Raw genomic sequence first — 14,873 nt, 5'->3', positions numbered from 1 at the left:
CTGAAGGTGAGGATAATTTTGAACTAGATAGAAATAAAAGTTCTAAATGCTTCACCTTTAGGAATACAACACGCTCAAAACATTTAATTTTCCTTTAACATATTCAAAAGTAAGAGAAGTTCAACAACTTCTCTAATACACATTAACTGATATTCTGCTATAACTTTCTGATAAAATGGCCAACACTGTACTAAACTAAATGATTTACATAACCCATTATTGTGTAAGTAATCTTTTCTTATGGTGTGTAAAAACTTTGATAGTAAAAATTTCTTTCACTATCATGTATAAATAGTTGACTTTTCAGATGTTCTAAAACACACAAATCAAAAGCACAGACATGAAAAAACACACCATTGTATGTCATAAAAAGAACATAAGATACAAAAGAGGGTCTTTACCTTACTGTACATTAGACCCTCACTTTGAATTTCAGGAAAGTAGAACTTTTTCAAAAGGCTAGTATCTAAAAGCAAAAGCAATTTGGCATGTTTTATCCAACATTCAATATTTTACATATATTATAAACACACACACAAACACACATACATGTATACATACAAATAAAAAGGGTTTTGGGTATTTTTTTACCTAAATGCAAACTGGATGAGGATCCATGTGATGAAAGTGATGGCGGTGGCGTAAGTGAATGTCCTGGAGTTTGGCTTGGCAGAGGCATGCCTATTGGACTTGGAGAGGAGGAAAATCCCAGACTATTGTAAAATGGTTGCCCTATGGGTGCTAGGCTGCTACTAGATCTTTTGTACAAGTCAGAGCTAGTAGATAGAGACTCTCTCCTTGTGGCACTACTACTTGCAGAACTGCCAACTGAAGAAGAAATAAAAAAAACCCTAATTACATACAGTGTTAACTGAATAAAACCTATCCCCAACTCTCGCTGGGCAATAATAGAAGTGATCACAATAATTATTTTTAGAAACATTATGGAGAAGATAATTACTGTGATAACTATATAATACCAACTTAGTAATCATAAAAGGGTATAAATGCACCCCAATAAATCAATAAGCAAATCCTTAACAGAGCAGTTATATGTTTCATTATTTCACACATATTTACCACCAACACATGATTACTGTGCTTTAATACCCTGGTATGATTTATAAACTGAATTGCAAAGTTGTCTGTTTTAGGACACGGTAAAGATTACATTCAAATAAGATTTACTTTGGTATTATCCTAATTGTCTGCAACCTGTTTAAGAGTTCAACTCAATGCCAAAAAGATTATATTAATAAGCTGAGTATTCACCAATTTCCCTCACCAGTTATATCTGATTTGAAATTTAGCTGTGTTCCAAATGAAACCCTTTAAGTCCATATTGGCCCGAATATCACTGGTTGGTTGTGAAATACAAGTGGAAGCTAACTTCTCAGTATTGTTCATATAATTTGTTAAACAAAAACTCCCCGAAAACCAAACTTTCTCTTGGAAAATTAATACCTCTCTTTATTATACCAAACCAAAGACATGCCTTTACTTCTTAACCGCAAGGACCCTTCATTCTTTAAGTTTCTAGCACTGGCCTCCTGAGCTCCCTATTCAAGTTAAAAGTTTCCCACCTCTTAGCTAGCTAGGAGTGCATGCACAGAATAACAATCTAAGATCTGTCTGTAAAGCGGCATGCATGTGGATAGTCAAATCCTTTACTGAGAATGTAAAAGAGATATCCCCAATTTCTATCTCAAGACATATACTAAGAGTGGATATTTTCAAATAAATTTCTTATTTTGACATATCATGCTCTTTGGCCAAAGACCTTTAATATAGTAAAGAATTTCATGTAATATTTCTTATGTAACAAATAAGGTTTTAAGGACAAGCTCTATATTCGGACCAATATGGCAATTCTTTCCAAGGAATTGTAAAGTCTATTCAATCTTGGTTTTACATCCCAAGTCATACATAACTAAGTAATAGACGTATAAGTAGGTCATACACTATATGGATTAAGGAAAACAATTAAGAGAACATAATAAAACCAAGTTGAGCTTGTAACACAGAGAGGAACCATGATTACCCTTTTTGTCAAAATCAAATACCTACACAGAAAAAAAGGGGGGGGTTTATGACACTGCACCACACAAAAGATTTTAATGCAGTATTTGACTTTTGTAATATTCAATGCAGTTTCTAAAATCCTGGCCATGTCTCATGGAAATATTCACATCTTAAGACCTTACACATGAAATCTAGAGTCTGCACTTTAATAGTAAAACTAAATTAAACCTTAATATATCTTTTTGAATTGGTGTTAGAAAAAGTGTCACTATATGCTATTATCAAATATGCTAATTTAAAAGGACACTGTCAAAGTGATTGCTTGAAACATGTATTGCATACTGCATTTATCTAAGATAACTATTTTAGTAATCAATTTATCTGATAAGACACCAGCTCTCTAAGAGCAGCAGCATTATAATTCCTTTGTCAAATAACCAAAGAAACTGGTTATGACACATACAATATATTCCTCGAGAACGGAAATAAATTTTAAAAGTCAGAAATTACTTAAACTCATAAAAACTCTTTAAATTTTGCTCTGTATGTAAATTGCCTGTAACACTGACAAACAAAACACCTAAAATACTAAGCAGCTAGACAAATGCTGAAATCACTACTTATTCATAAACTATGCATTAAATATTACATCACAAACTCTCAATTAAAATATCAGTCTAGAAATAACAGGAAGATTTAATTGTTACATTACAGTGGCTACCACTCCCTGGCCAACTGTATTATTAAATCTGGGTGTTTAATACTACTCCACAATAAAACTATCATATTGGTAAGAAAAATCTGTATAAAAAACAGGCAACTATGTATTTTAGCTTTCACTTAAGTATGCAATTATGTGACATGGCAGTAACAGGTTTGTTTTAATAATGCATATGTACAGCACTTGAATGGACTCACAAAATGTCTAAAAGAATGACGAAGATGAATTTGATTATTTAGAGGCAGTTACAGGTGTCAAGTGTAAAGCCCCCTCCTTGTAATTATTAATTTAAAAGTTTTATTTCATTTTTACATGGTACTTAATGGGAATTGAACACAGGGCCTAATGCAAACTACACAACTGCTCTAACGCTGAGCTATGGGTTAAGTCCTACTTCTCCTAAAAGTAAGGTGAAATGGCTAAGTCTCAGACCAGGCACCAGAATAAAGTAAGAGAGGTATAAAGGGTAGTACTAAGACCATTGCCTTCAGATAAGGGGAAAATTCTTACTAAGACAAATGGGAATCTGCAGAACCAAGAAGAGTGACCTAGCCATCTATAGCAGAGCATCAGTAACATACATTAGAGAAAGGAATATGGAGTTATCCAACCTGTTCCCCACTCCCATCCCCAAGGATAAGGGGACAACATCTATAGTTTAGAAACTATATGTTGTGCCCAGGATGCTTCTATTTTAAGCTGTATGTTCTTTCAGTTTTGCTCAGATTATTTAGGGTTCTTTGGGAAATAATGTCTCAACTGGGTTAGAATAAAAAAAATGAGTCCTCACAGGAGTGAATCACCTGGACATTAAAATAATCAACTCCAAAAGAATTTAAAAGATTGGACAGTAGAGTTGGCTAAGTGTCTAAGAGCAAAGGCTGCTCTTCCAGAGGAAACCCAGCATTCATGTGATGGCTCACAACCAACTCTAACACCAAGTCGCAGAGGATCCAACACCCTTTTCTGGCCTCTGAGGGCACTTGCACATGTGGTGCAAAGACATACATGCAGGCACAACACCCATACACATAAAATAAAATGAAAAAAAAATGAACATAATCTTCAAATTCAATAGATTTGCTCTAAGTTGTGCTCATTATTTAGAAAATTTTGTTAAGTACGGCATTCCTTTATTATATTTCATTGGCACCCCAAGTGACTTTTATTCTCTACAATTTTATAGCTATTTTAGATCATTTATTAAAAGCTCAGAAAACACAGCAGAAAATGGCAAGCACCTGATACCTAGCACTGCATTAGTTTTGCCATTTTCTTTCTTTTCTGGGAGGGAGACAGGGTCTCATGTAGCTAGGTTGGTTTCAAGTTCACTATTTAACAAAAGGTGACCTTGAATTTCTGATTTTTACACCTCTACCTCTGCAATACTGGAATTATGAATTTGAACCACCACACCCAGTTTATGCTAGAGATCAAACCTAGGGCGTTGTGCATACCAGACAAGGAATCTAACAACTGAGCTACACCCAAAGACTCAGTTTTGTCATTTTCCAGAAGATGATGAAGTGGTAAGAAAACATATGGAAAATGAGTATTAATGATCCTAGAATATTAACTGTTAAGAATTTTAGATTATAGAAAAATCCCTTGAAGTCCAAATTCATATTTGTGCTCTTTTGAAGGCCATCAACTATATCAACAGAATTAGGGTAAGCTGTCCTTACCTAATGTGAAGATGTTTTAAAATTATGATTTCGTAAGCTAAGTAAGAGACAATTTATTACATTAATTTTAATGAAAAAGGCTAAATTATTTAAGTACACTGGTAGTTTCTTACGGGACTATTTAGAGTGTTCCAAATTTATTTAGATGTTATACCAACTAAAGAAAATCACAATCAGCTACCCAAACCTAGTAAGAATGTTCCACCCAATTACTATTTTTGTTTTTAAATTATCTGTATTTTAGGTGGCAAGCTATTCACCTCCTCCAATATTATGGATAATAGGAAGTGATAATGATGAGCAAAATTTAGAGCACTAAATTCTTAAAAGCTGGGGGAAAGGGTAGGATGGGTGCTGAAACGAGCTAAACATTTATTAATGTCTGAAAGATTGACAGGAATTCTGTGAGATTAAACTAGAAGCCCCACACTTTATTCCTATCCCTCCTGTACTACGTTATTACTGCTTATCTTTATATTAAAAACTCAAATACCTCAAGTACACTTAGCAAAGTACACTTGTTTTTAAAACAAACTTACCTGATGAGCCAAATCCACTGAGGGCTGAGCCTATAGCAGCTCCCAAAGAGCTACCACTTCCAAAGCCAAGAGATGCGCTTCCAGGTTGGCCAGGTCCGTGAGAAAACAAAGAGCTGCTCTGGGAGCTATTAGTCAAAGAGCTGCTCCCATAAAATGAATTAGACTGCAGGTTAGAGCTTGGTTGTTGTTGCTGCGGCTGCTGTGGTGGCTGAGTGCCAATTGGCCGAAACAAACCATTTGTGCTGCCTGTAAGACTATTTGCAGTTCCTCCAGCTGCTGCGGCTGCTGCTGCAAAATAAATTTCAGATACTTCTTGAAACTACCCAGAAAAGAATATTTAAATATACACATTTAATCAAAAAATTTAAACTTCAGAAAAACATCATCTCTAATCAGATACACTTACCAGCTTGTGCTGCTGCAGAACTTATTAAGACAGGGGTTGGAGCCATTAACCGTACTGGGGCTCCAAGACCAGTTCTTGCTCCAGGGCCAACCACTAAGGCACCAGTCTGATCATAATAGGCAGTTGGAGCTAGTACTTGATAGCCTATATAACATCGAAATAAGTATTTATTAATGAAAACACTTTACTGCAGAAAACATGAATATTTACTTTCCCTTAAGTATTAAGTTTTGTTAACTATTTCACACTATTACCACCAAACCTTTGAATACCAACTACTGAAATACTCCATCTGAGGTATTTTAAACACTCTCAAAAGTTTTATGGACGTACCTTTATTAGCAATGTCTTTTGCTTACAGATTATGGAAAGAGTTACTTTCCTAAAACAGAAGCTAAAGACTACCAACAACTAAATATTAGAGAAATATCACCATTTGGTCATTTACAAAGAGAGTGGCTTGAAAGACACAGGAAAATGAGTCTAACATGAAAAATACTAGACCCACAGACTGGGGTTCAAGCCTCAAGTTGAAGATCACAAAGCAAAGCAGCTAGTCTCTAGCTCTTACTCCAGTCCTTAGACTGTAACCTCTCCTCAGCGTGGCTGGAGAATGAATTCTAGCTCTGAGACCTAGCTTCTGTCTTATACACCTCCCCAATGCAGGGATTAATGGTGTGGGATCACAGGTGTTGGGATCAAAGACATAAATTCTGTAACTCTCTTCACTCTACTATAGGCCATGATGGCCTTGAACTAACAGAGATCCATCCATCTACCTCTTAATCCTGAGTCCTGGGATTAAAGGTGTGTGATAACTACAATCTGACCTCTAAAGCTTGTGGTTAACTCTGCTTTCTGAATTCTCAGGCAAGCTTTAATAAATAAAAAATAAGCCGGGCGTTGGTGGCGCATGCCTTTAATCCCAGCACTCGTGCTGGGAGGCAGAGGAAGGTGAATCTCTGTGAGTTCGAGACCAGCCTGGTCTCCAGAGCAAATGCCAGAATAGGCTCCAAAGCTATACAGAGAAACCCTCTGGGGGGGGGGGGATGGGGACGGGGACGGGGACGAGACACACAACACCAGCTTTAATAAATCATAAATAAATCCACATACCACAATATTCCCTTAGAATTTCACTTACAAGCATTGCTTTAAAAATCTTAAAATACTGAGGCTGGAAAAATGGCTGAAGCTAAGAACACTTATTATTGTTGCAAAGGACATGGGTTCAGTTCCCAAATCCCACATGGAAATTTATAAGCAATTCCACAGATCCAGCACATCCATGTAAAAAAATACTCATACACACAAAATAAAAATAAACATTTTTTGAAGTATTTTGAGTTCAGTGCCAGCCTGGTCTACACAGTGAGTTCTAGGACAGCCAGAGCTACAGCTACAAAGTGAAACCCTGTCTCAATATTCCCCACCCCTGAAAAAAAGTTAAGAAATTTCCTTAGGGCTGGAGAGATGGTTCAGAGGTTAAGAGCACTGGATACACCAGAGGTCCTGAGTTCAATTCCCAGCAACCACATGGTAGCTCACAACCATCTGTATGAGATCTGGTGCCCTCTTCTGTCATGCAGGCAGAACACTGTGTAAATAATAAATAAATCTTTTTAAAACAATAAAAAAATTCTTAAATATAATTTGAACACATAACTTAAAATTACTAAGAGTCTATTTGTGAAGTTCTTACACAGGCATTATTTTATTGTAGGGTTGTGTGTAAGGCCAATAATATTTTCATATTACTCAAAAATACAGGAAAGTGAAATTCACCTCTAAGCAGCTTCTCTCAAGGGAATTCTTCCTCTGAACCCCAAACACGCAAAATTACTCACATGACAATTTTGTCAATTTTCCCAAGGATGGTACATATTAAGTACTGCTCTAGTAGCACTGGAGAAAAGTTAGCCATGATTAACATGTATTTTGGGGCAATAAGGTTTAATTCTCTCCTAGGACTCAGGTTGAGAAAGACTCGCCTTACATAGAGACAATAGCTTGACAGCTATCTGTGAAAAATGTACCATCAAGCTTTTACACTTTTAAGTTTTGAAAAAACACAGAACATACCAAATTACATGAACATAGCAGTTCTGAACTGTATTTTATTATGACTATGCAGAAACAAAGTCATAGTAAAATTACAATAACAAAGAGGCTTGAAACACAGGCAAATTCAGTTCATGTTAATGAACTATGCTGGGATAAAACATTTACCATTATTAAGACCAATACTTTCACATCTGAAGATGTGGAATGTCAGCCAGTAGTTTTCTGTGGTACATACAATGGTCCTAAATTCAAGACTAAAGAGTACTCCTACTTAAAAGCATTATGGTCAGGCTGGTAAGATGGCTCAGAAAGTAAAGGTTCCTGCCAAGCCTGGTGACCTCAGTTCTATCCTATAACCACAAGCAGTAAAAGTTGTCTTCTGACCTCTACATACTTTCCCATGTCTCAGGTAAATGAATAAATGTAAAAAACAACAACAAAAAAACCCATTTGGATACTAGGTCGCAAATATCTGTAGAAAAAAACATTAAACAGCGGGCAGTGGTAGCATGCGCATGCCTTTAATCCCAGCACTCGGGAGGCAGAGGCAGGTGGATCTCTGTGAGTTTGAGGCCAGCCTGGTCTCCAGAGCAAGTACCAGGATAGGCACCAAAGCTACACAGAAGAAACCCGGTCTCGAAAAACCAAAAAAGAAAAAAGATTAAACTATACTTAAATGATGTATACAAATCCTAGTATTAATTTACCTAGCCATCTCCTGAAGACCTGTTTATTTGACATCTTGTAAATCTCTCTCAAACTCGTTCCTTTCTAGGTTTTTCAAGACAGGGTCTCTGTTTAACAATCTTAACTGTGCTAGAACTCTCTGTAGACCAGGTTGTCTTCAAACTCACAGAGATCCGCCTGCCTCTGCCTCCTGAGTGCTGAGATTAAAGGCATGTGCTACCACCACCTGGCTCATCCATTCTTTTGATCACTCTTTCTTTCTTTCTTTCTTTCTTCCTTTTTTTTTTTTTTTTTTTTTTTTTTTTTTTTTGGTTTTTCGAGACAGGGTTTCTCTGTGTAGCTTTGGAGCCTATCCTGGCACTCGCTCTGGAGACCAGGCCTGCATCTGCCTCCCCAAGTGCTGGGATTAAAGGCTTGCGCCACCAACGCCCGGCCACCACTACTCCTTTTCAACCAGACTGATATGCCATGTTCCTTCTATCGTGTTCCCTTATCTCATCTTTTTAATTTTAAGCTCCAGCCATATTTTAATAACCAGGTTGCTATCATGTTCCTCCTCAACACGTTCCAAAAGGTATGTAGTCCACAAAGAGATATGTTCGGTCTCCCACCTTTTATCTGCAGACCCATACCTTACATGTTCTGGAAATAAGGATGTTTCAAATTCCCAAAAGGCAACATGTTGCTTATCACTACAGGGAGTAGGTCATGTTTTCCTTCTTCTCTATCTCATTCTCAACAAATTGTCCACACACTTGTCCACCTGACATATTTACCAAGTAACTGCCATTTTGTCAGGTAGGAGCAACAATTAAAAGAAACATCTTTGTTCCCAAGGAAATTATTTTCTACCACAAACAGAGTAAAATAAACAGTAAGAAAGATAGGTTGGAGAGATGAATCAGCAGTTGGGAGTACACACGGCTCTATTAGAGGACTGAAGTTTCAGATCTCAGAACCCAGGTTGGGAAACTCACACATGTTTTACTCTTGTTCCAAGAAGTCACACCCCTTCTGGCTTCCATAGGCACCTACCTGTATACATACAGGCAATACCTAATAATAGGTAACAAATCTTTTTAAAAAGTCAAAGAATATGCCCAAGAGTTTTAAGTACTGAAGGGAAAGAAACTAAAGACAGAATACATTAGTAGCACTAACTAGTAACAGTAACAACTTAACATTTTAAGTTGCAGTTTAAAAAAAAATTATCTGTAACACAGTGTCATATGAGTAGGACAAGCCAAAAAGATTTCAATAGGTGTTCTCCTAATAGTGGAACAGAGAGTATACCTCTAATAACTGGGCAAGAAGAGACCACTATAAGGACTTTCAAGACTTTTACTCAGAAAACTAAAAAAAAATCATTAGAGGATCAATCAAACATGAGAAGGGGAACAGATCACCTGATTCTCTTTCAGCCTAGACAACCTGTAAAGAACAGGCTCTAAGGACAGAACCTCCCTATAAGGGCAGAAAAGAGGAAAAGATTAACTACTGGAGCCTAGATAGAAACCTAATCCAGGTAATATACAAGGCTGGATAGAAAAATGATTTGAACAAAAAGGTGACTGGATTCATAAAAAGTATCTGTTGAGAATGGATGTAGGCTATAAGGAGCTGTATTACTTCTATAATAGACTTACTATTTCAACAAACTAAAGATGGACATAAAAATGCAAATTTACTCAGCCTAAAATTCCTAGTTTATACAACATGAGATTCTAAAGATTGCACTTTTTCTTTCTTAAAATGTGTATAGGTATTGGCTTGCATGTATGTCTGTGCATCATGTACCTGCCCAGTACCAGCAGATGCCAGGAGAGGGTGTTAGATGCCCTGGAACTCAAATAGTATTAAGACACCATATGTGTTAAGGGAATCAAACCAGGGACCTCTAGAGGGGCAACCTGTTCTCACTAAGCCTTCATAGCAACTCATTCTCCTGGCTTTTTGTGATAGGTAAATTTCCCTGATATTGGATAATTACATGTGACATTGTCAATTTTAGTTGTCAACTTAACAATCTAGAATCAGCCTCAAGAAGGGACTCTTAGGATGTGAGAAGTTACATTAGTTGAGATGGAAAGACACTGGTTCACGTCAGAAACAATAAAAAGAAGATAGCTGTGTGGAGAAATCTGATATACTGTTTGTCATTTCCACAACTGGGTTTCAATAAAACAAAAAAAACATTTGATTTCAAGTATTAGTATCTGGATCTGAGTCTTAAATAATGTATTACCAAGAAGACAAAGCTTCAAAGATGCTGAGAGTTAGTCATTTCTCATTTAACATTTTTAATCTCTTGAGCTCTGTGCCCCACCTCCACCAATCACCCAATCTAGCAGAACCCTCTCCCCAAACTAGAGTTATATACCTGGCATGCCTGCAGCAAGACCCTGACCAAAAGCCAAAGTTGGGTTTGCAGCTGCAGCTGCTGCAAGAGACTCTGCTTGCTGCCCTTGCTGGCCCTGGCTGGGAGTAATAGGACGCTGACCTGCTCCAGCACGAAGAACCTAGAAAGGACAAATGACTCTCTTAAACCAACAGAGTAACAAATTCATCTCAAGACAACTATGTACACATCATAGCAGATTTTGGATATTCTTTGAAGGAAATGTAGATTTTTATATAAAAACAAAACAAAACACTACTGGTTCTTACTATAATGATCTATAAAGAAACATGGAGGTTCTAGATCTTTGGGTAAAAGTCACTTCCAATATTTATGCCATGCAGTGGTGGTACACGCCTTTAATCCCAGCACTCGGGAGGCAGAGGCAGGCAGATCCTGTGAGTTTGAGGCCAGCCTGGTCCACGAGAGCTAGTTCCAGGACAGCCTCCAAAGTCACAGAGAAACCCTGTCTCAAAAAACCAAAAAGATAAAAAAAAGAGATACATTTTAAAAAATAATTTGACTAAAAGGGAAACAGCTAAGTCTTAAAGATTTGTTACAATTATTGTCCTAGGCTGAAAATTGAAGCTTAAAGAAAGAAACTATGGTTTGTCTTTGAGATTTTGATGCGCAACATACAATAAAAACAAACCAAATCAAATCAAAACAAAAACCCCTCCAAACAAAATTTTGGAATCCAAGGAATCTTGGTATGAAAAATATAAAACAACACAACTATGATGAAATTAATAGCATATTTTACAAATATGCAAATAATTCAGGGTAGAGTAGAGTCAATCTAAGTACATACACACATACATTCTCGCGCACACACACAGACACACACACTCAACAATGTATACCCGGCCAAAGACATAGACTAAAAGAAATTGTTAAATGATATATATAGGATATACAATGGATGCACTAAATAATAGCTTCTATAGAGCATCTATATCATTAAAAATATTAAAGAAACTTCTTGGCAAAAACTACCTACCAAGGAACCAACAAGGTATTTATTAAGCTGCTTCTGTAAAAATAAGATGAATATGGAGCAGAGTTTTCTTATTTATCAACAATGTGTTCATATTTATCATAATTTTTGAAAGGATATGAAGTAAAATATCTTTTCTAGGGGCAGAGATATGAGGATCTCTGTGAATTTGATGCCCTCCTGGCTATACAGCAAAATCCTGTCAAAAAACTCTACCTAATTCATAGTTTGTTTGAAAAATTAAAGGTAACCTATAGTGAAAATGTTTCACCATTTCTTAGTTAGAAATGTAAAGCGCTTGCTGTGTGTTGGTGGTGCATGCCTTTTATCCCAGACAGGGTTTCTCCGTACAAGAGTCCTGGCTGTCCAGGAACTTACTCTATAGACCAGGGTGGCATGAAACTCAGAGATACTCCTGTCTCTGACTCTTGCATGATGGGATTAAAGGTGTGCACCACCACTGCCATCCAACAACTACATAAAGAAAGTTATGACATTAAGTTTTAAAATTGCTAGACATTTGAAGAAAGCAAAATAACAATGACGATCAGAATATTAAAAAAGTTAGGAGCTGTGCATCTACCAAGTACCATGCTATCTACTGAATAAACTTTTTTTTAAATACCAGGAACTCACAGATTTTAGAGAATGCTCAGGTTATTATTTCATGAAGACAGACCTACCTGCTGCTGTCCAGGCTGAGCTTGTGATGCTGCTTGCTGATTGGCTGTGTTGTTTGCCGCAGCTGCAGCTTGTTGCTGAAATAAATTGGCGGGATACACCCCCCATGGAACACCGTAATACTGAGGTGGAACCACTGCTGGACCTAAACCCCACATGCCCCACCAAAAGAAAAAAAAGTCACTAGATTTTATACTTGAGATCAGTTACTATTAAATTATAAAAGGAGACAAGACTAAGATTTAGGAGTTGGCCATATCCTTGTAATCTTCCTTCTACTCACACACACTTGCTACACCACACTCTTTTTCTAATCCTATTAAAACACAGTATCATTCCGGCATGGGTTTGTTTGTTTATTAAATTGGACAGAGTCTCAGTTTGGAGCCAACTGGTCTCAAACTCATCATGATTGCCTCAACTTGGCAAGTACTTACATACTTCATACCCAGCTTATTACTGATTCTCAAAGACTAAAGAGTTTGACAGTAGTGGGTTTCTAAATAGATTTGAAGCAAAATTCAAGACTACCAATGAAATGACAAACACTTAACATTCACATGTATTGACTGCCAATGTATGGATCTAATATAGAAACAATATGGTACTACAAGAGATACCATAAAACCGTGATGCTTCTTAACCATAATTCACTAATTGAAAAGGTATTTTTTGCTGATTTCAAAGATTTAAATTTTTTACTTTGTACAAAAAACTAGTGAGCAAGCTTCATGAGAAGCAACAAGATTTGACTGTAAGCCTTTAGTTTAAACACATTTTTTTCCTTTTTGAAATAGAATTAGTCACTGTCCTTACAAGCAACTGAGAATCATATAAAAACAAATGAGACATTAGTATTTATGTAGTCAGGAAAATGAGATTAGTAGTTAGGACAAGAACTAGATGATTCAAGCAAAGAAAACAAGGGTAAAGAAAGGAAACTAGGTCCGGCAGTGGTGGCTAAGTGTCCTAACCAGGTGGTGGTGGCACACGCCTTTAATCCCAGCACTTGGGAGGCAGAAGCAGGCACATCTCTATAAATTCAAGGCCAGCTTGGTCTACAGAGTGAGTTGTAGTACAGCCTCTAGTATACAGAGAAACCATCTCAAAAAAGCAAAACAAAAAAGCCCAAGAGAAAGATAAACAAAGAAAGAAACCAGGAAAAACAAAATGAACTGTTTCTACTCCATTTGATATTTGATTATATAGAGCAAAAGATGAGTCCACTAAAAGTAATGAGTAAATGTCCTGATTTCTGGCATGTCAAATCAGGACAATAAGCTTGCTTACTTTAAAAAGCAATAACAGCAATACATTCTTGCCTCTATAATCAATATAAGCTTAAGGACTGAACTATTTTCTGTATCTGTAGCCAATTCAAATTGAATCAAACTTCCAAGAAAAGTGTTCTGTCAATAAGACTGCACCTGACTAACCTGTAAGTTTCTCTTAAGTAAGCAGTTATACAGCTTTGGCTTGAAGGGACAACTTTCAGTAAAGTTCCTTCCACATTTTTTTGCACCTCAGCTTGCTTGTAATGCTTAAGAAACGTATTCTTTTCAAGAGTTTCACCTATCACCAGATTATTATCTGAAAAATGATGTGACTTTGTTTCGTGAGTACTGAGATCAGTTATTAAATGAAGATATATGTTCCATTTCTAAGCTACAAACCAGACATATAAACCAACTATTCACAGGGATGAAAAAAGAGTTATTGCTGCCATGCTACTGCTCTGTAATAGTATAGCTGAAAAATAAACCAATTACTGCAAATTTCAGTTTATTGACAATATATTAGTTACTCAGAGGAACATCAAATTGCTCATAGACAAAAATAAAACTTAAGTCGAGTTTAAACCAAATTCATAACCAGTAACAACGATGAACAACAAGTTACCTGCTAATGTTGCTGCTGCAGCCAATCCTGCTGCAGTATACGGGTCGGTCCCTGGAGGAGCAGCACTAATAATATATGGATTTGGCACAAATGCAGCTGGAGCAAGGCCTGCTGAGAATACACCAGCTATATTTAAAAGGGTGAAAAATAATAAATAAAAATGTAAAGTATTTCTTCAGTAGGCAAAAACAATTCTATTTTAAATCTGGAGTGGGACCATGTATGATAAGGGTTCAAACTTTTTCTGAATAACACCAACTGTTTTATAGGGCTTTTCCAGATATTAAGTCTATGAAATAAAATGATACTAAAATATGAAATTACTGTAGTGTCAGTTAAGAAATACACAGTAGATGGGCAGTGGTGGTGCACTCCTTTAATCACAGCACTCGGGAGGCAGATCTCTTGAGTTCAAGGCCAGACTGGCCTACACAGTAAGTTGCAAAAAATAATAAATACACAGTGTTTGGTTCTAGATCTATTATTATTCAATAGTTTCTCATTCAAATTTTTAGCATAATTGAGGTAGGAATTCAGTGAAGAATGAGAGAAAAATGAGTAAGTTACCAATGAAAATATAGTCTAGTGTGCTTTATTAGCACAGAAAAAAGTACTATCTACTAAACTTTGTGAGAGGTTGGTGGAATAACGAACTTATAAAGTAAAATTAAGTAGAGCTGGAACTATACCCACAAGATCCATCAAGAGCTTCCAGGTTCATCCTAAGCAGTTTGGACTTTGTCCTCAAGGTAACAGGGAAACAAGAAGGAATTT

The 14,873-nt window shown here is 36.5% G+C and overlaps 1 protein-coding gene across 10 annotated transcripts in view; it reads right to left on the bottom strand.

Annotated features, from left to right (window-relative positions):
* Pum2 (pumilio RNA binding family member 2) overlaps window positions 1-14,873 on the bottom strand; it is a 78,526-nt gene that overhangs the window by 25,231 nt on the left and 38,422 nt on the right. For 5 of the 10 annotated variants that reach the window (XM_035448074.1, XM_027424610.1, XM_027424616.1 and 2 more), the window contains 6 exons: window positions 14,100-14,225; window positions 12,203-12,345; window positions 10,505-10,643; window positions 5,374-5,517; window positions 4,968-5,255; window positions 592-828 (listed from right to left, as the gene is read on the bottom strand). In XM_035448074.1, the coding sequence (XP_035303965.1) occupies window positions 592-828; window positions 4,968-5,255; window positions 5,374-5,517; window positions 10,505-10,643; window positions 12,203-12,345; window positions 14,100-14,225 (1,077 nt within the window). The remainder of the gene's footprint in view (window positions 1-591; window positions 829-4,967; window positions 5,256-5,373; window positions 5,518-10,504; window positions 10,644-12,202; window positions 12,346-14,099; window positions 14,226-14,873) is intronic. The other 5 variants (XM_027424618.1, XM_027424619.1, XM_027424615.1 and 2 more) reach the window with 4 other exon arrangements.

Source organism: Cricetulus griseus, chromosome 7 (genome assembly GCF_003668045.3).
Source record: "Cricetulus griseus strain 17A/GY chromosome 7, alternate assembly CriGri-PICRH-1.0, whole genome shotgun sequence".
NCBI classification, from domain to species: Eukaryota; Metazoa; Chordata; class Mammalia; order Rodentia; family Cricetidae; genus Cricetulus; species Cricetulus griseus.
This window is presented reverse-complemented; position numbering and strand designations above follow the sequence as displayed.